At 36.8% G+C, this 22,060-nt stretch overlaps 1 protein-coding gene across 1 annotated transcript in view; it reads left to right on the plus strand.

The window, feature by feature from the left end:
- Positions 1 to 22,060, plus strand: part of CUL1 (cullin 1) — a 38,272-nt gene that overhangs the window by 1,720 nt on the left and 14,492 nt on the right. The window contains exons 2-7 of the mRNA XM_009637515.2: positions 10,199 to 10,373; positions 11,512 to 11,679; positions 12,984 to 13,034; positions 14,067 to 14,157; positions 14,840 to 15,003; positions 18,993 to 19,155. Of these exons, the coding sequence (XP_009635810.1) occupies positions 10,199 to 10,373; positions 11,512 to 11,679; positions 12,984 to 13,034; positions 14,067 to 14,157; positions 14,840 to 15,003; positions 18,993 to 19,155 (812 nt within the window). The remainder of the gene's footprint in view (positions 1 to 10,198; positions 10,374 to 11,511; positions 11,680 to 12,983; positions 13,035 to 14,066; positions 14,158 to 14,839; positions 15,004 to 18,992; positions 19,156 to 22,060) is intronic.

Genomic DNA, 22,060 nt, shown 5'->3' on the forward strand with positions numbered 1-22,060 from the left:
CTAAAGGGGGCCTATAGGAAAGATGGGGAAAATCTTTTTAGTAGGGCCAGCTGTGACAGGACAAGGGGTAGTGGTTTTAAACTAAAACAGGGTAGGTTTAGACTAGATATAAGGAAGAAATTCTTTACAGTGAGGGTGGTGAAACACTGGAACAGGTTGCCCAGAGAGGTAGTGGAGGCCCCATCCCTGGAAACATTCAAGGCCAGGTTGGATGGGGCTCTGAGCAACCTGATCTAGTTAGCGGTGTCCCTGCTCCCTGCAGGGGGTTGGACTGGATGACCTCTAGGGGTCCCTTCCAACCCCAAACATTCTATGATTCTATAAAGCAATTAATTCTGTATTTATCTGGACTTTCTAAGGGGACAGAGAAGCCTGTTTTCTGTACATGTAATCTCGGAGTCAACATGTAAAAGCTTGTCTGTGCCTGCAGAATCCATGCTTCTAGGGGGTGTGGGAAAACCCTGTGCAGTCTGCCGAGTGTTCTTTAATAGTGATGGGAAGATGAAATAACATTTCCTAATACTTAAAATGACTGATTTCTTGCAGTGGTAGCTTCAGTCCTGTTCCTGACTGAATGAAACAAGTCTGCAGAAGTTGGATATGTGATATGTAGTAGAATAGACTCTGAGAGAGTTTTTTCTTCTGAGTGCCTTTAATATATTCCTGTTCACAAGTTCTGTCAAGCAGGGCAGCTGAAGACGAAATATTTCTTATAATAGTAATGTTAAAACACTTAATTTTTTCCTCTCTTTCTGCTGTTCTCAGATATTCTCGGGACGAAGCTGTAAAAGGGGTATGTTGTCTATTAACTACTCATTTCTTGTTGCTGCTTCAAGGGGTTGTTGGGTCTGAAACTAAGTGGGTTTTGTTACTTTCATCAGTGAATTTATTTAGTGGATAATTTTGGTCCTTGACTTCCATTTGCGGATCAATTTAATAGTATGATAAGTCAGAATATTTGACACAGGTTAGGCTAAGTTTTTAATCTACTATGAAGATACGTTCAAAAGTTGTGCCTAAAAGATCGCTCCCCTTTCAGATGCAGTATCTGTAACACATTTGCTCAGTCTTTGTATACAGCAAGTCTAATAGATTGGTGGACTTTTATTTCAGGAGGTTCAGCCTATCAAACAGCTTGGTTTGGAAAGCAAAACAGATGCAGATGAGTTTTGGCTGTAGCTGTAATTGGTCTGAAGATCAGCCCTACTTAAAGGATGCTGGATGTGGGAGCAGTTTGGAAATCCTGTGCAGTGGACAGTTTAGTAATTTCCTCATCCTCTTTTGTCCTCCCCCCCTTTTTTTCTTTTTTTTTTTTTTTTGGTCAGGGTATTGTTCCTGAAGTGGATTCCATTTCATCCGTCTAATTTATAAGAGGAGGAAAAGAACCATGCATGCAAGCAAAACTGCCTTTACTGTATCTGCTATAAAAAATTCAGTCATAATTGATTGGAGGTGTGGAAGTTTTTGTTGTACCTTGTTCAGGTTAACCTGGGAAAGAATTGGAAGGGTTACACAGTTCAGATAGTTTGGACCTCCATCCTACCTGTGCTCATTTTCTTTGTTCAGAGTGTCTCTTTTTGTGAGATACTAGATTCAGTCTCTGAATACAGGCCAGAGTTTGTACTTGAAATGTTTTTTTTTTCCTTCATTCTGAGAATACTGAAGAGATGAACCAAGAAATCTTGTTTCTGAAAGGTGGTTCTCAAGATCCTTGTTTCTGCTGCTTCTAATTTAGATTCATTTGTGCTTCTGGTTGCAGGGTGTATTTTTTTTTTTTTTTGTCAGATCAGATGATCACTGAATGTTTTTCAGTACTTTGTATACTTTTGTGATTTCTTTTGCCCTGCCAGCTATGCCAAAGCACCTAACCAGAAGAGCAGTCCTTTATAGAAGTTGTGATATTTTAGTTTATGACTCCTTATGTGATTATGAAGATCAATGTACTAATGTACTTTAATTGCCTTTTGAGGTATGTTTTTTTTGTTTCCTATTGAGAATTTACAACTTCCATACAGAAACAGAATTCCTTTAGAATGCTGCTTGCTGTGAATGACGAGGCTGGATTTTTTTCGTTACTGTTGTGTGGTTTATTGTTTTGGGGTTTTTTTCCCATGTGTGAGATTCTTGAAAATGAAATCCTTTATCTCGATGCTTTTCTGTCCCTTACCCAGATAATTAAGTTATTTCTAGCACTGAGAAACTTAGTAGCTCCTGCAATAGTAACTAACGTCTTGTGACAAGCTGTGTTGCAAGCTAGCGTAGAATTACATCCAAGCATTGACTTCATGCAGGAAAGAAAATAGTCAATAAGATTAATTAAATTTCTAGGAAAGGTAGACCTAACAGCATTAGTAATGTTTTAGGCAAGGGCTTTATTACCCTATTTTTTGTTTAGTGGCAATTAGTTTGGAGGCTGTTAGCAACAGGACTAGGTTGTAAAGGTCAACGTTAGAGCAGTGATAAAGTCACTCAGGAGGACAACAGCAAGTTTTGGCGCACTGTACCTGAGAGCATGGTTCACTCAGAAGTAATTTTCTCTACCTTATGCAAAGGGGAAAAGGTCAAGCTGCTGTTCTGCAAAAACAAAAAAGGAACCCCATTTGCAGCTATTAGTCAAGGAGTAATGAAGTTGTAGTATCAATGTAGACAGAATCTCTCTCCATGGCATTTAGTCTATTTGGAGGAAAACAGACTGTGCTTGTGTGTAGCAAGTTGTGAGCTTCTGTTCCGAATTGCTGATCGAAGACCTATTACTTTGTTTACTAGAATTATCAACTTGCTCATATTTATATTGCTCTAAGTCAGTTGTCTTTATGGTCACCTCTTCCTAACTCCGTTTGGCAACGATAACTAGCACAAGAAGTGTGAATGTTTTTATATATATTTTTTTTTTTTTGGCAGGTGATGCCTGTTTTTTAAACTAATCATATGGTGAGTCTGCAATTTGTTTTTCTCAGGCCTCATGGTGTGAGAGTGAATGGGGATTTATATACATTTGGATTTAAACTCTGCAGTGGAAAGAATGATAGGATTTTGTTACTCTTCTTGTTTTAGGTATCTTAAGCAAATTCTTAGACCAGATATTAGACTATCAGAAAAATTTCCTGAGCTATATTAAACTAGCATAAGTTTTCATAGCGGCTTACACAAAAAGCTGAATAACTTTCTGAGACCCTTATTTTCTTCTTCCAAGCACATACCAACTTCTTAATTTCTAGATACAATTGGTGAATGGAAAGCTTAGTGATGGGCTTTTATTTCATATGTGTGTACTTTCAAAATGTCAAAATTACTTTTTTAGCATAAATTCATGCTTTCACTGTCTTGATTTACAAAACATAATCTGAGAAGCATCTTTAAGGAATTTTTTTAGACAGTGTAGTTAATTTATGCACATAAGGAAGAGAAGAACCTTTTTGTCTATTTTTAATATTAAAAGAAGATTCATTTGGGAGAAATAAGACTATTTAAAGGTTCCAAGCACCATTAATTTATAACAAATAAGATTTTTATGAACATTAAGATATCTTAAAATCTTTTTATTGATGAGAAGAAGAGTATGCAGTGCTATGGAAGGTGTGGTTGTTTTACTAAAAAATAAGTGTTTTACTAAGAAGTTACTGATTATCCATTGGACCAAATGTAAGCAATTGTACATCACAAAAGGTTACTGTAATCTGTTTTATAAAATGGGATTATTTTTCTCAGATATTAGCAAGTGGGAAAAGATTGTGTTAAACATTAAATAATTAAGTGTAGCATGCTTACATTTTAAAAATACCAGATGACTCGGGATAATCTGTCCATAAAATAGAATGTATAAATATATTTAATGTTTCTTTTTGCCTATGGATAGATTCAGCACCAGTAGTACATGTTGCCCAAGCAAAACCATGAAGCCCTTCTCTACTTATCCATTTGCCAAGGTGCTTTGTATTTGCATCTATTGCAGTCCTTGCCCGAGTGGCTTTCATGGGAATTCCTATATTTAAGTAGGATTTTAGATCAGCAGATGTATATTAAAACCGTGAGAATCTTATTTTCTGAGCACATGAATCTGTTGTTACCAGGCAGCATGGTATGTTGGTTTTTTTCCTGAACAGATGATTATGCTTTTCTTGTACAGAAAAGATACTGGTGTGTTAGGACATGCACTATCTAAACCTCATAAACTATTCCACTTTCTCTTGAGATTTTCTCACTCATAGCTATCCTTGCACTTTAATGTCAAATTGTTTAAGGTCGCTCTGGATACATCAAAGCTGCCTCTGCTGTCTGCTGGTATTAATCTTGCTTATATTCAATATGATAATTTCATAGCGTTTCTCATCTACCACTTAGTGTTTGTGTGGAATGTGAAGGTAGAAGTAAATGTATTTGTTGATGTGTTTGAAGGGTACATAGCACACTTTTCTTTGTGTGGAAAGATAGGTATGATTTTATGGTTTGTGTATCTTTATAAAAATTGCTGCTTTGGTTTGAAAGAAGTGCAGAATATGTTTATATTAGTGTGATCAGTTCCTTTTTTATGTTGTTCTCCACAATGATTGCTTGCTGTTCTACTTGCTTTTTATAGTAACCAAGGATATTCTGTACAAACCCAACTTCTGTCAATGCAAAGAACTTAAAAGCAACCTCAGTTATAGTGGTCCATGCACTTCCTGGCATAAAGACTCTACACTTTGTATATGCATTTGGCTTTGAAAACTTGTGTTTTCCTTGTAACTTAGTGCTTCTCTGTGATTCTTTTATGTTTATGCCATGAAGAGGGAAACAAGAAGTTATCTATTAGTCTTCAGATGGCTTTTGCTAGAAGTTTCTCAGATCGACTTGCAGAAACTTGTCTGAGTTCGGTTATGCCTGGATTTTCATAGCAGCTGCATGGCTGATGCTGTAATAGCTCCTTCAGTCTCTGCCTCAGCCTTTCCCTGACTAACATGGGGATGGTTTAACAGTGCAACGGTATCTGATCTAAAGACTTAAACATGTAATTAATCTTAGGATAAAGTGTACTGAAGCACAAATGGAGAATGTGTGAGGTTGTGGGGCAGGGTCTTGATTTTTTTGTTTGTTTTTCTTTGAACTGCTTTTTGGGGTATCTGTAACCCTTCCTTACTGGATGAAAAACTGAAGGTACTTGAAATAGGCTCTTGCTGGTACCTACCTGAAACGAATGAAGGTTTCTGGCTTTTTTTTTGTTGTTTTACTGCTGCTCCTCACAAGCAAGTGTTTAAAGCAGTCGTTCTGAAAAGTGATTGATTTTTGACCTTGTAATTTCTAAAACTTGTGCAAAATTCTTTCACCTGTTTGACTTAATGAAATGTTAAAGGCACATAGGTGTGTCTACTTCTCTTGGCAGCTTTACTTATGCATGAGATGGTTTTGTGAGGTTTGCACAGGCTAATCTTCTGGGCATGCAGGAGCTGAAATGACTTCAGTAATTTTGAAGAAAACACGTAAAGTTGTTCTCTAGTAAATACAGTAAGCTGTATTGCTTGTGTTAGAAGTGGTTTTACAAGAACACAAAACTTCCATAATCTTTCCTAGCAATTTTCCTATCAGTATTTTCAGTAACTTTCTATATGTTGTTCCTGTATGTCTTTAGTGTAATCTAGGAAAATACAAATTTGTGACAAAAGTGGAATTAATATCAACTTGTTCCTGTAGGCCAGCTATTGAGGTGACAGAGCACTCAGCATAGAGTTAATTACTGCTTTAGATCTGTGAAATAGCAAATTTATGCTGAAAATTGGTCTTTATAATAAAGAGACTAGAAATAATGAGAGAGAAATTCTGGATAGAGGGTTGTTCAGCTTTTGTTGTTGTTGTATGCTTCCTCCTTTTCAAAAGCTTTGTTGTTGTTTCTCTCTGCCCTATAGTTTTGTGCTACATTGTGCTAATTCTGCTTCCCTTTCAGTTCCTTTTAGTTTTACATATCAGTTCCTCAAGCAGGCTTATTCCAGTTACGTTAATTTTTCAAACAAAACGGAAAAACTGTGGGGACCCAGTTGTGCTGCTGAAAGGGAAAGCATTTATTACCTCAGCAGAACTGTTTTCTTTATAAAAAATTTAGGAACTCATGTGAAACGGAGTAATTTGCACGTGTCAGTGTAAAATCTGAGTGTTTTCCTGTTGTGTGTTGAATTACAAAACTGATAATTTGTCTCACATAATTTCTGTTTGTGCTTACACCTGGAGGGAAAAAAATGCTGTATGGAGTACTTCGGTACTTTTCTGGGATGGAGAGTAGATAAGAGGTGACCGTGGCACACTCAACCTTGTGATTTGATGGCGTACTTGTTCAAAAAGTATCTGTACTACTACTGAAAGAGTCTGTTTCACTTCCCTGTGCAGACAGAAGTTCAGATCTGCTCAGTGAAGGCTCTGGGAACAGGGACAAAAGTTAGTTGTAGTGGCATTCACTTCCCCAGTCCAAATCATTGCTTACCTGCTTGAACTCCCATGCTACTGGAAAAGCAGGTGGCAAATAAGCCCTCCAGGTGGGTTGTCTGTCAGCATCCTTTCCTTCAGTGGAAACAACTTCCTACAAGGCCATAAATTCATTATAGTGTGGCAGCATGGGAATTTTTTTTTTTTTCCTGTTGCCCAGCTTTAGAAATTGAGTCAAGGTTGTCAAAAGTAGTGTAAAGTTTATTGAAGACAAAGGTGGTAAAATTAATTTGTCTTTGGCTGCTTCTTGTATCCCATTTGAAGAGTTCCCTGTAAGAATAAAGTTCTGAAAAAGATTTTTCATCTTAAACAGCACAATGCTGAAGCAATTTATAAAATTCCTTGCAGTCTTCTACCTCAAATTTTAATTTAGACGAGTAAATGTAATTTCTCCTTCACTGCAAGGAAAGTGTAGAACTTAGACAAGATTGATTGTGGTTTGTCCCTCCTGTAGGTGGTTTGTCCCTCCTGTAGGTGGTTTGTCCCTCCTGTAGGTGGTTTGTCCCTCCTGTAGGTGGTTTGTCTGTTTGCTGGGCCAAAACTGATGTTCAGCAGACAGAAGCTTGGGGAGCAGTGAGTGCAGCTTCACTGCGGTGCAAGTTATTCTATTGATGAATTAACTCCTTTCCTTATCGTAGTATGTGAATTGCTATGCAGAATTGTGCAAAAACCCACAGAAATGTTTCCCAGTAGCTGTTTGGATATGTATATGGCTTCCAGCGTATGAAGCAGTTAAGGGGATTAGTTTGCTTTCTGCAACGAAGAATTCTTTACATAGCGTTCCCCTTGTGATTCTCAGATGGACTGTCATGTACTTTGTTGTAAGCAGTGGAGTCTGATTTTGTTTTGACTATGTCAGTCTTTCTGTCAGTGTTTGGCTTTAGCAGATGGGGACACAGATTGTAAACAAAGTGTGAGAGAGCATTCTTTTATGTATAATATGTCAAAGAGTTATTTGCCTTACAAGCTGCCTTCTGCACAGGCAAACTAACTTCGGTTTGACTTGCATAGAACAACTAAAGTAGATCTTTTGAAAAGTGTTGGCTTGGACACTTTGGCTAGCAAGACTCAAGCCAGAATAACAAGTAAAGATGGCCATTACTGGTATATCTTTACTCCAGCTCTGAGCTGATTACTGTCAGGCATGGACAAAAGGTCCCAGTTTCTCAATGTTTACAAGGAATCCTGGTTTTAATAGTAAAATGTTAGAAAAAAGTTAGAAAAGGCTTAGAAAAGGTTAGAAAAGGGTTAGAAAAAGGCTTCTGTCTTCTAACCTTGGTCTTTTCTTTTTCTGAAGGCTGTTGTGCTTATTCTTGGAGAAGAACAGAAAGTATTTTCATCAGGTAGTATTCACAAAAACTGCAAGAATTACCCGTTTTCTGGACAATCCTTATATTTTTGTCTTTCTCAAAGTCACTTGGGATAGGGAGAGTTAGGGGAAGAAGGAGGCAAGACTGCCAACTAGATATTTGTGAATCAGCCCTAAATTCCTTGTGTTGTGATGGGGAGACTTTCTATGCACAATTCAGAGGACCTTCTGTTAAGTATTCTGAAGTTAAACTGTGACGTAAGCCCTGCTTTTCTTGTTTGTGAAAAGAAAGTAAGTTTTGTATCCAGAGAAAAATTGTTACGCTGTGTGGTGTTCTTCACCTGAACAGGGAATTCTGAAATTGAAGTGTAGGTGGTAAAAGTAGCAACAGTACCGTGAAAGTTAAACAAACAAATGACTAGGAGCTGGAAGAAATCATTAATGTCCAGAAAATAAGTGTCTGATAGAGATAAGAGGCTGATAAAAAGTTCAGTTGCTAAGCACAAATGAAGGTTTTGTATTATTTGTTGGTATCATGGGAAATCTAATTATTTGGCACCTGAACGAGGTAGAAGGTAAGAAATAAATGTATGCTGTATGTTTTCAAAAAGTGTTAATCTTAGGCAAAGAGCCTAAGAGCCTTACTCTCCTAGACAGAATGTGATGACTTTCTGAACAAGTACATGAATATAGCCCATGAGCAAACTTTCCTTTCAGTTTGAAACAAAGACCATGAGCCTTGTTCCTGGTGGCATGCAGGATACTCTGATCCTTAAACCCAGTTTAAGGATATGATTTGTCCATGAAGCTTTTTTTTAAGTAATTTCAAGGGAGTTAACTGGGTATTTTTAGAGATTTTCCTGCTTGAACTTTGCTGTTTAAATACTAGAAGCAAGCCTGTTCATAATGACTGTAATGTATCATATATTTGGGGTTTGTAATTCCCATGATATTTAATTGTACTGATGTCTTCCATTATAGAATCATAGAATGTTTTGGGTTGGAAGAGACCCCTAGAGGTCGTCCAGTCCAACCCCCCTGCAGTGAGCAGGGACACCGCTAACTAGATCAGGTTGCTCAGAGCCCCATCCAACCTGGCCTTGAATGTTTCCAGGGATGGGGCCTCCACTACCTCTCTGGGCAACCTGTTCCAGTGTTTTACCACCCTCATTGTTGTAAAGAATTTCTTCCTTATATCTAGCCTAAACCTACCCTGTTTTAGTTTAAAACCATTACCCCTTGTCCTGTCACAGCTGGCCCTACTAATACTGTGCTGGTCTTTCTGAAGGGAAAGATAAAAGGCAAATCTCAACAACGCATTAATTTCCTAATACATGACATACTGTGGAGGAAGCCTGCCTAGTGGTTAAAGCTTGGCCCATTAGTTAAAACACAAGTTAAACCAAATTAGACCTTCTGGATTGCTTAATATGATGTTCTCTAACAGGGATGTGACTCAAAAGCCTGCCCTTTGACTGTCAGTAGAAGCGTGAGTGCTCAGTAGCTTGGTTCCTGTTGGTTAATTGTTTGCTGGGTGAGTCATTAGGGTAACTTGTTGTCAGATATGAGTCCTCATCAAGTTGAATTTGAGTGCTAGTTTATTTTCCTTGTTTGTGGAATGCAGTTTCTTTCAGGATGCTTTCTTTCTTGAAGTGTTTCGAGCGGTGTGATTTCCACTTATTATTTTGGAAGAATTATGAATATTTTAATGTTTGGATCAGAAAACAGAATGTATTCTTGAAATGTTATGTTAACATACAGCAAGTCTTCTGGGCTGAATTAGTATGAGAGGAAAAATTATTGCTGCCACATACTTAAATGTTGGGATTATACCTGTGGCCTAAAATTGAGTTTTAGTGAATCTCATCGTAAAGTTCTCTTATGGTGTACATTTGAGTGTGTGTGTCTCACCATTACTGCTTTCTAGTCTCCTGTCTGCCAGTGTTAAACGGCCAAATCTTTTATAAACAATTGCATTTGAAAGAATGCAAAAATATTATCCTCTGTGTTTTCAACTACTGAATGTTGCTTGAGGCTGTGTTGAAATTTCTTCTTGTACAAATGAAAGCTTATGTATTTGTAGAAGGCTAATATAATACGTCAAATAAATCCCATTTAAACCTTGAAAATAATCTTATCAGCAAATTCCATTGCTTTGTTTTCTTGGTGGTCTTGCTAAATAAGTGTTAGGTAAATTTAATGTTGGCATCAGTATTTGCAGTGCACTTGGCAGTCTGACATTTCTGCTGCAGATAATTTTGCTGGAAATTACTTCATTTTCTTAGCTTTGGTTTGATTTTATGTGGGCTAATGCATCTTGTATTATGGTTAAGTAATTTATGGTGATATAAAAATAGCTTATTGGAATTAACATACTGGTTTTCATTGTATTTTTATGTCTCATGCTGGCACATACATATTCCTTAACTTTCCTGTCAGTCATGTTTATAACTACTGTACTAGTGTACACCAGTCTAATCAAGCACGGGGAGCTGGAGTACCTCCTTCTAAATCGAAAAAGGGCCAGACACCTGGAGGTGCTCAGTTTGTTGGCTTGGAATTGTACAAACGGCTAAAAGAATTTCTGAAGAACTACTTGACAAATCTCCTTAAGGTAAGATGGGACATGAGATTGATCTGTGTTTGTAGAAGTAATATGGGCTGGGTTGAGAAAGGCTTGTATCAACATACCTAGAGGAATATGCAGCCACTGGCAGTAAAATGAATGATCTTGAAATTTGCTTTTGTCTCTATTAGCCGTTAGAAAGTTTTGTAAGCTGTACCTCAGGCATAGATCAGTCGCTAAGTGTACCTGTGAGGTGCTTTTCCTCTTTGAGCCAAAGTAGCGTTTCTGTGTTTCATAGAAGTAATGTTATATGCCATCTTAAGCTATCCTGTGTCTTGAAGAAGAATAGCTAAACTTTCTAACCAATTAACCAGCGTATTAGTAATGCTGAAAAAATGGTTGCCTGTGATATTAAAAATGCCTGATGGTAGACATTAATTTAATAAATAAACTACTAATAGAACAGGAGGCTTTGTAAGATAATAGTTCCTAGTTATTTTTGGAAAGGAACCATGCTTTTAACATGAGGGATTTTAGTTTTGAGCAATAATAACAGAATTCTTGGTGTCCTATCAAGTCTACTGTGTAATTAATTTATGAAGTTGCATAAAGGTGTCTGAGGTCTTAGCCAGAATGCACTCCTGGTTTTATTCCCTTGTTCATTCAAGCTGTAGTGGTCCAGTTTGGAAAGATCTGACAACAAGAAATATGATGCCATACCCATTTCTAAGAATACGGGGTTCCATTTACTACCTGACAGGGTCCTAGAGAAGACCCCGTCCACGCTCACTTGTTTCAGCTCACAAAGTAACAGCAGTGGGAGTGGGTGGTGTATTTTATGGAGATTGTCATATCAAATGCATTACCATTGCACTACCATGTTTTACCTAGGGCACTCATCAGTGCTGCTGTCTGTTTCTAATGTGCCCTCTTGCTCTCTCACAGGAGGGATGGGCATGTCTTCCGGAGCTTTGTCTGTGCTGGGCGTTTTTTACAAGTGTTTTAATTTCTAAATCTCATATCAGCCTTGTGCTTTTTTAATACAGAAGTGAATGTATTAGTACTGTGTTTCCTATAAATACATTGCATGATGCAGACTTATTACACGGTCAATTTGTAGACCCTTATATATCTTGTTTGTACCTTAAAGTTGCCCAACAGTCCTGGCAAACTTTTGTTGTTTCAGGATGGTGAAGATTTGATGGATGAGAGTGTGCTGAAATTCTACACTCAACAGTGGGAAGATTATAGGTTTTCAAGCAAAGTATTGAATGGGATATGTGCCTACCTCAATCGACATTGGGTTCGTCGTGAGTGCGATGAAGGTCGTAAAGGAATATATGAAATTTATTCAGTAAGTAGCTTTTTGGAGTGATTTATCCATTCCATCTGTCATGTTTGCATTATCATCTTGCAGATTGCTCCTTGAAACTTGTATGAAGTTCATGGAAGTTTTGAAGAAGTGGGCAAAATGGGAATCTCCCTCCTTTTCATACTCCCACCCCAGTATATTTGTAAAAATTCCATGGGTCTAAATCTGTGAGATGTTCAGTCTGCCTTCTATGTATTGGGACTACCAGTATTCTATGATTTTATATTTATGCTGGATATAAGGAAGAAATTTTTTACAATGAGGGTGGTGAAACACTGGGACAGGTCGCCCAGGGAGGTGGTGGAGGCCCCATCCCTGGAAGCATTCATGGTCAGGTTGGACGGGGCTCTGAGCAACCTGATCTGAAGATGTCCCTGCTCACTGCAGAGGGTTAGACTAGATGACCTCTAAGGTCCCTTCCAACCCAAAGTATTTTATGATTCTATGATTCTATTCTATGATTCTGTTAGAATGTCAAGGGTTGTCTGTTTCTGAATATTTGCTGCTTATACTGTTATCTTTGCGTATCAGTGTGGCCTTGTCAGTCCACTTAGAATTTAGTCAAGTCTTTCAAATACAGAATGGAGAAGTAAATTGTACGTTTTTTCTGTTTACTTCAATACATCTCTACAAATTTTTTTAGCATCCAAGCTGCTAAGATTCAGTCAACATTTGGTTTCTAATTTATTTTGGTATAGTTCTGGAAGATTGATATGTGATCTTGATAATTTTTTTGTAACGTAAAATAATATAAACAGGGGAAGAACATAGCAGAAGCTCTGTATCTCAGATAACTAAAAGTACTCTCTTTTTTTTATAAAGGATAGTTATTGTCCTTTCTGGTGAAGCACTAGAGAAGTGATGTGTTATTTTACCACTTCACTAAAATAACTTTGCATATGGTAGAAAAACAGTTGGTATCCTTACTTCCCTCCCTCTTAACTTCACTAGACTAATGCGAAAGGACTGTGTCAGCATGAAAATCGCTGACAAAAAAGCTGTATGTTGTCAAAGTAACTTGCAGGACTTGTTTGTTTTCAGAGTTGGCAGTGGGTCACTGGCAGAAAAGGGGACATCTTAGGTAGAGTTAGTAATAAAGCAAATGGTAATTTTATTGTGAAACAGTGTTGTTGCATGAGAAATCTGTGTGCCAACATATAATTGTTAAAAAAGTTCTGATTATTTAGCACATTATATCAGCTTTCCTTAAGGAGTTACCCTGCATGCATATGTGTATATGCGTAACTGTTTTCTTTATTCCATCTTTCATCTCCCTTTGCTTCTAGCTTGCCTTGGTGACCTGGAGAGACTGCTTATTCAGGCCATTAAATAAGCAGGTATATACATATGTTTGTTATAACTATAGTGTTGTTTTATAGGGTTCATTTTATATATTGTTAGTAACTGTTCCAAGGAGAACTGGGGGGGGCGGAGGGGAGCAAGCCCAGAAAATTAAAAGGAGCCTTATGCTTCTCCTTTGTGACATTAAAAAGATGAGTATTTGGGGGGAATGGGCCTTTCTCTCTGTGTGTGGTTGAACCTTGATACCAAGACTGTTCTGTTACCTCCTTGCTGAGAGGACCTTTGGATTTTTATTTTTTTTAAAGCTAAGGGGGCTCCTTTTAAATTAAGTAACAACTTCAGCCAGGCAGGAGTACAGGCTGCCAGTCATATCTTAAGGTCTGAGAGTCAAGATTGTGTGAGAACAGATAGTGACAGGCCTGGGATTTTTGTCTCTTCTAATGTTACTGTGAATCTTTAAATTTACACTGATGCCTGGGAGATTCAGGTCAACTGAATATTTTTAATTAGTGAATCAGCACAATATAAAACAAGGCATTCCATCACAACAAAATATTGTATTTATGTATGTTGGTTTCACTCTTATTTACCAGTGCTTCATGATGAAAAGACTGTATTGTTTTATGAAGATATTAGCTAGACTTCAGTTGAGAGGAACAGTAGTTGCAACACATTGTTTATCTGCATAAGCTGATACTTTTCTTTGTGTAAAGAACAAGTGATTAGTTCAGCTCTTACTGCAAAGTTCTCTTGTATTTCAGGTATAAAACAAGTAGAAGTTTGGTTTAGAAGGTGCTTTTTGAAATTTAAACCAAAAAAAAAAAGGTCCAAGCACTTTCACAGCCTTTTACGGCTCACCACTAATTGGACTGTAATTATGTTGTAGAACTTAAAGGTGTAGCATACTCTTTGATGTCTGTAGGAATTTTATATGTTCAGGTGTCCTTAAGTTTTGTTCTCAAGGGGCTTGACTTGTCTGGAATATGGGAATACACTCCTGATTAAATACTGTGCTTGACCTACCAGCTGCTTTCTCTGTGCTTGACTTTTAATCTCTGTTTTCTAAGGTAACAAATGCTGTGTTGAAATTGATTGAAAAGGAAAGAAATGGTGAAACTATCAATACAAGGCTGATCAGTGGAGTTGTACAATCTTATGGTAAATGAGATTTGTTTAAGATTTTATTACTCTCTTAAAAATAAATACATATCCCCTATCAGAGCCCAGAGGTAGTGGCCCACCTCTTTGGATGTCCAGTAAAGATTTTTACGGTAAAATAAACACGGTTACATATTGTTTAACTTCATGTTTGTGGAGTTACTTGGCACAATTACAGTTCATTATACCATATTTGTAAAGCTTAAAAGAGCAACTGATAGACAAGAGTGTCCCTTATTTACGAATCAGGAGCTAAATCTAGAAGGGGGGAAGCACGGTAGTTTACAAAGCGGAGTGGGATTGTTTTTTTCCATTTGCATGAAATTGACAGTGCCATGCAGATTAAAGACCAGTTTCATTAATTATAAAAACCATATATGCATCTAATCTGGAACTCTAAGAGGAATAAGTGGAATGGGAATTTGAGCTAGCTTCTGAGATAGCGAAGTTTTCCAAATCCTATCATCCCTTCTGTAAAGTATCTGAAAGTGCAGTTTACATGAGTAATGTCTTGTGCTGCTTATTTTTTAAATGCAAAATAAATGTATACTTTTAAAACTTTTAAAAGTGGTGCTGATGCTGTCTCAGTAGATTACCTTAATATAAGTTAAAAGGAGGGTACCTCTTTATTTGCAAAGACTACTTCATAAAAGACAATTTTGTCATTACTTTTTTTTTGTAGTGGAGCTGGGGCTGAATGAAGATGATGCATTTGCAAAAGGACCTACACTAACTGTCTATAAAGAATCATTTGAATCTCAGTTCCTTGCTGACACAGAGAGATTTTATACACGAGAAAGTACTGAATTCTTGCAACAGAACCCAGTCACAGAGTACATGAAGAAGGTAAGTTACTAAATAAGCTGTGTGATCATCTTTTTTTTTTTTTTTTTGGAGGTAAAGTAATATAAATTCTTGGCTCTTATTATCAGTTTCTTAAAATGCTGATTATTTTACAGAAATAATTAGGACTTTTTCCCCTGTAGTGATTTGGTTCTGTGTTTATCTGGTCTCAAGTTTGTCTCCTTAGTGTATTTAAATAAGTACAGTGAAAGTTTGAAACTTTCTTAATGGGCAAAGCAGAAGATAATATTAAAATAAATTCAGATTTTGTTAGACTTTGACACCAAAATAGTCGTTCTGCTTTAGACCTACAAGTTTACTGTTCTGTACAAGCAACTGTGTTGGCACATTTATTGAAATACCATCCTGAGTAAGCGGGCCAAGGAAGTAGATCATTAATTAGCTTTAATTCTCTCAGAATATTTTAATATAATGAACTCTACACAATGCTTCTGATCAGCAGAGGCCAGATTTAAATTCTTTATCAAACTCTCTGGTTTGGGGGGATCCCAGAAAGGGCAATTAAGAACAAGCTGCATAAACATTGACTATTTCCAGCCAGGTTATTGGGTCAGTCTTACTGAATGTGAAATAGATAAGTCATCTTTCATCACAATATACAGATACGCATCCCTTCCTGCAGTATCTTTGTGTTTCTTTTGTGTAACTCTTTCCTGTCTGAGTCTTGGCATTAAATAATTTATGCCACACACAACCCCCCCCACTCCCCAAAAAAAAGGCCAGGGGGCAGAAGTCCTGGGAATAACACAGTAAAACAAATCCTGCTTTTGGTGTATTGGGATAGTTGTCCAGTAGTTCCGAGACCTACCTGTGTTTACTTTTCTATTGCTATTGAATTTATCATTTTTTTTGCTACTTCCCTTTCAATTTCTTGTCTTTACTTTCATCCTAAAATGTATATAAAAACAGAGTAAGGGAATTTCAGTCATTCATAACCTGAATGACTGGCTCATCCAGGCTTCCTTGGTACAGGATGGTAAAAAGCTATCTGAAGGTCATTGCTATTTCAAGAACTAGAGATTAGTGGCGAGTAGGAAGAATTTATTAGTACCCCAAACAATCTTCAAGACCTCAAAAATCCACAAAAGAGCAACTTGCTTTGCTTGAAGCTGATGTTGAAGCTGAAAACACATATAAAGCTAGCAGAAGGCAGGGGAAATCTTCAGCAAGAAAGTATGTACCCTTAAGTCTCTGCTCAATTTCACATACTAGAGATATATACAAGCTATTTGGGCTGTCTTGGCATCTCCTTACAGATAATGTGCGTATGTTGAAATCAAGCTGAAGAAGAAACTGTTTTCACTACTCATTTCCTGGGATTTAACTGATGAAACTGAAAAAGATGTGTTAGACTCTGGAGTAAATATGATCAGAGCTTGCAAAATGATACAAACTAAGGGATGTGACCTAATGGAAGGGGGAAACTTACGAATTGAAGCTGAAAACCAGTTCACTGGAACAAGTTGTCTGATCTCTCAAGTCTGCATGCTCTGCTGGAGAGATCAGAGAGGTCATGCAAGTTTTCAGAACTATTAATTTAAAATTCAGATAGGTTTGTCCTTCAGTTTTATCTTACTTCATTATGTATAAGGAATCGTTAACATTTTTTACTTAAACATGACAAGGCATTTTTGTAAACTTTTTTTTTTTTCTTTAGTTTGAGTATTGCAATCTTGCATGCCACTTAAATGCCTGGAACAGAGTAGTACTCCCCATAATTATTAAATAGGTATTGCTGGAATTAGGGTTCTTTGCTGTTATGAAACACCTTAAATGAGACTGATGTGAAAAGCTGCAAGTTGTTCAGCAGTCACATGGCATACTAGTGGTAATAAGGTCTTAAAAGTCATCTGTTGGAAGTATGCACTACAAATGAAGTAATCTGCTATTAGTATGCTTACTTGACTTTCTCACTGAAGCACTGTGCATTGAGTTTTAATTGGGTATAAATAGATTTGCAAAATAAAACCGAAAAGAAACCTGCTGGAGTACCTTAGTGCACGCTAGCATAATAGGAGTGTTACCATGATATAGTAGAAGTCTGTGTTTTTTCTTGTAGAATACTCAATGAAATCTTAAATAGAATTGGGATACGTGTATGTAGTTTTACACAGGCAGACTTACTGAGTTTAGAAGGATTGTGAATTTTTCTTCTCAGACCAGAACTCATGAGTAAAGCTGTCATGGCCTGATGTGCTGTAAAAAAGGTCAGTATTTCCTAAGACTGTCCCTTGAAATAAAGTCTCAAACTGGACTTCTGATCTTTATAGTTGAAACAAGCCAAATATACTGTTGTGTGAACTAATTATTTTTCCCTTGTTTCTGAAATATGACTTTAAAAGGAAAATGGAATTATAAGAACACAAAAAGTGAGAGATTATAAGCAAATCAATAAGAGTGGTAAAACACTGGAACAGGTTGCCCAGAGAGGTAGTGGAGGCCCCATCCCTGGAAACATTCAAGGCCAGGTTGGATGGGGCTCTGAGCAATCTGATCTAGTTAGCAGTGTCCCTGCTCACTGCAGGGGGGTTGGACTAGATGACCACTAGTGGTCCCTTCCAACCCTAAACATTCTATGATTCTATGATTCTATAAATCTGAAGTCAGAGTGAGTGTTTATTTTCATAAAGGAGCTCAAAGTGAGAGTTGACTGTTAACATTAAAAGTGAAGGTCTAAAGATATTTTAAGAAGCAGCATTAGAAGTGGCAGAATTTCCTGAGCTACAGAAATACAGAATTGGTTAAACGTAAGATGAGTAGTCCTACTAGTCTGATTCCAGTTTCCAGCGTTCGTCAGAAAGATTTGCTGCTATTTGCTGTCATTAAGGAAGTCAATTATTATTCCTTACTGGTAAGAAACTGGCAAGTACTCTGAAGCATGAGCTTATATCCCTTCCTAAACTGTTGATTTTGTTTCCCATATTTTGACCTGAATGCTCTAGGAGACAGTAATCCAGGACCATTTCACAAGAGCCAAATGTAAAATTATTACAGAAACGAGTGAAGCTAACAGTGGCAGAGATTATATAAAGCCATCTGTGTATGGTGCAGTGGTCCTGCAGTGAAATTGTTTGGGGTTTTTTTTTGTTGTCCACATTATGATCTTCCATGCTTAGTCGATATCCTAAAATAATAAGAAAATGCATTAATTTAATTTCCGTCTGGTGACACTATTAATTTAAATAATTTGGACTGGTAAGGCGACATATGCACTTTATCCCTAATAATGTACTGCAGTTACAGATGGCGTGTAAAATGAATCTTTAACATTCTTGCAAACAAATTAGAGGTAATTGTTATATAAACAACTTCAGTTTTACATTTTGGCATATGTACTGTTCCTCGAGTGGCATTTAGAATTTCGTTTTGCTGGGACGATACGCATATGTAGCATTTCATATGCCAAATTAAATGCTAGTATAATTTAAATGATTGTAGATTATTGGGAAGCTTTTGTGTGTAAGAATGCAGATGAGAATATTCAAATAAATTTGTCATGGGCATACTGTTAAATTGCAGTTTTCTGCCTTTTAGTTTTGCGGAGGCATGAAATATATTCATGTTTGTTTTAAACAAAACTACCTCTGTAGCTGGAGAGCTTGCTGATGCTAAAACTGCCAGCATCTCATGTCAGCAGCTTTCTCTTTTTCTGACAGCAGATTTCCATCTGTAAACTTATTATTCAGAAGCAACGGGAAAACAATCTTGCTGTGGTTCTCCTGACACTGCCCCCCCACCCTTAAAACAGTTTATAACATTATCTTCAACATAAACATCAATTCCATATGTATAAATATGATTCCCAGAAAAGTAACTACTCTAGGTAGATGGACCGTAATACCGCATTAGTGAGAGGTTTGATTTTTTTATTGTTGTTGTTTTCTAGATGAATTTACTAAATAGTTATCTGTTTTTTGCTGTTGGATTTCTGCCTTCTGTACAGGTTTCATGTTTATATCTCTGTTCTGTAGGCTGAAGCTCGCCTTCTTGAGGAACAGCGTAGAGTTCAGGTATATCTCCATGAGAGTACACAAGATGAGTTAGCACGAAAATGTGAGCAAGTACTTATTGAAAAACACCTGGAGATATTTCATACAGAGTTTCAGAATTTGCTGGATGCTGACAAAAATGAAGGTAAGGAGATCCAAACATTGTTTTTAGGCTTAGAGCTCCTCCCTGATGATCTGTGAATAATTTAAATTCTGGTGATAGCTAAATGTGATTTGTTCAGGAATTAGATTAAGAGAGAAGATATACAGTAAACTGATTGACAAACAGCTTTTTATTAACTGGGATGGCTAAGGATACTGTCTCAAGAAGCCTATTCCGATCCAAAATACTAAGGCAAAACAGCACTAACTTTGACTTCCCTTAGCATAGCTGGAAGAGCTTCAAGAGCACTTGAGCCATGCTTCCAGCAGGAGCTGAAGCTTGCATGAGAGAGTGTGAGATGAAAAACAGACCGGTAGTCTTGCAGCTGTTTCAATTTAATCTATGGACCTTTTGGAGTCAGTAGTGAGAATTTTAAAATTCAAGTTGTCTAGAAGTATGTACAGGAAATGTTTAAAGACGAATAGAAGCAAATAAGGAGCTTCTAAAATATAGTGTATAAAATATATAAAGCTGCATATAGAACACAAGGAAAGGGTGGAAATTATTAATTGATGAGAGATTTTTATCTGTGAAAGTGAGTCTTAAGTGCTGCTAATGGATCAGGATTATACCTTCATAGAGAACACATAGAATAAAGACTTCTTCAGTGGTTCCTCTGAAATAAGTATAGATTGTCAAAGAGTTTAGGTATCTTTAAGGAATTGTCAATTGTATTGGTTTTTATGAGCTGCTTCAGGAGTTAACGCTTAGCACAAAATAACACTCAGAACTAGGGCCAAATAATTCCTGTGCATTGTGCAGGTGATAAGGGTGAATGGTGTTTCTGATTTTTCCAGTTGGGGAATGAATTAAATCTATATGGGAAGTCCAGGTAAGGCTCTATAGCTGAAATACTGCTTTTAAGAAAGTGACAGAATTTAGGAGATACTATGACTGTTACGATTGATGATACTGTTTGTTTTAGAGTTTCGAATTGCAACTATGACTCTATCTCTTTAAATATCAACCTTAAAAGAGCAACTATGAATAATTACTATAATCATCATGTTGATAACTAAGAGCTGCTTCAAAATAGAGAAGGGCAATTCAGCATGATTAGTAGGTCAGAAGTTACCTGTTTCAAATGTAAATAGAAGATTTTTATCCTGTGCTAAGAGTTGTTTGTGTTTGTAAATGAACATATTTACTCTCTAATTGGAAGATATTTTGATACAGATGGGTGTTGACTAGTAAAATGACTTTATAAATGTATTCTGACAATAGAAATAGTAATAACACAAATGAGAGAATTTTTTCAGGGCTCAGGAAGCCTTCCCAGGCTTTTCATTTTCCCATTACTTTATCAAGCTCATGAGTCATGTGAGCCTTTAAATACAGTAATTTATCATAGTGATGCAATTCCATAAGTTTGTCAGGGTAAAAGAGGAAAAGTAGTATCTTGTGTCTTGGGCACCGTCTTGTTACATGTCTTTGGTTTTACTTTCATTTGGGTTATTTCTAAGGGATTTTGAAATGCCTGCGGTTTTGGTTTTTTTTTTTCTTTTTCAAAACACTTTCTTTTCTCTTATCAGGCTTCACTTGTGCAAATTACAGTAATTCCCTGGCCCTCTTTAGGTTTCGTGAAGTCTCAAGATTAGAAAAATTTATTTTGAAAGATTCTTTGAGAACTCATTCTTTAATCACTATAATCAGTTCCCTCTCAAATTTGTAGGCTATCCTAAACTTATAATAAAATCTTGCTCTCAATTAATGTCTTTGTTGCTTTGCTCTTGAAAGTACACTGGTTTTGAGGTCCTCCCATGTGAATGAAGTATGTTAAGCATATTATATTACAGGCTGCTCCTGTTGGTGTTCTGTTGGTGTTCTGTAACTTTTTAATCACATTGTGCAACTAGTTATAAAGGTTGTGGGGCTCATTTGTCCTGTGTTACCTGTTCACATCAGTATGATACCTATAGGAAATAATTATGTTTATTGGGAGCAGGCTGTAATGATTTAGGTGAGTTACTGTTCCTTGAGGCTTTGTTAGCATCTCTTCCATATTTCACCAAATACAGACATCCTGATAGACCAACCTGTGAACCCTTATTTGTGGGTAGGTCTAGCAGAAGCTCATTATATCTATGCATAGTGTTGTTTTCCTATTTTTTTTCCTAAAATTCTGTAGATAGAAAACCAACATTCTTATGTTGTTATAAAAGTTTAACATCAGGTTGCAAATGTGGTTTTCGGGGAGAAAAAATGTTGGCTTTTCAAATCCAAAAGCCTAAGCTTGCCAAAATTCTAAGGAATAGGAAGCATTGTATGGAAACAGGTCTGAATAGAGGTGTCATCACCTCAGTATTAAAGGCATCAAGTTTTGTGCGTTGTATTTCAGAGTTGTATTTCAGCAATACAGCTGCTTGATTGCTCTGTTTTATTTAATTTGATAATCCTCGGGTGGTAATAAATTGCTCATAAACCCTTCAGAGAAGTTCTTACACTTCAGAAGTGCTAGACGCGGCTGACAACCTTAAGATGGATTCAACCAGGTGAAATATCCTCATTAGTTTATAGTAACTAATTTGGTTGTTTAGTGTTTCACTTGAGTGCCTGTTCAGTGAGGGCAAGATTACAAGAGGTAACTGGTGGGGTTTTTGTGTACCTGGTTCATGGCCATATTAAAGTTGGGTTTTTTTGTTTTTAAAAAAGCAAAAAGTCCTGCACTCAAAGTACAAAGCATCTACCCTGTTGAAAATTAGTAATAAAAACAAAACCCTCTTCAATATTAGACCTTCCAAAATTACTGCTTGGCTGAAAACTGGTGAGATTTTAGTACAAAGCTTTAATATACGTGAAATGATGTCCAATTTGTTGTTACCTTTGTTAGTTTTGTTCTGCTGTAATGCTTTTCAGAACCTTTTCTCTCCTTGAGATACAATTATTT

This window comes from Egretta garzetta, unplaced genomic scaffold (genome assembly GCF_000687185.1).
Source record: "Egretta garzetta isolate BGI_Z169 unplaced genomic scaffold, ASM68718v1 scaffold610, whole genome shotgun sequence".
Taxonomy (NCBI): domain Eukaryota; kingdom Metazoa; phylum Chordata; class Aves; order Pelecaniformes; family Ardeidae; genus Egretta; species Egretta garzetta.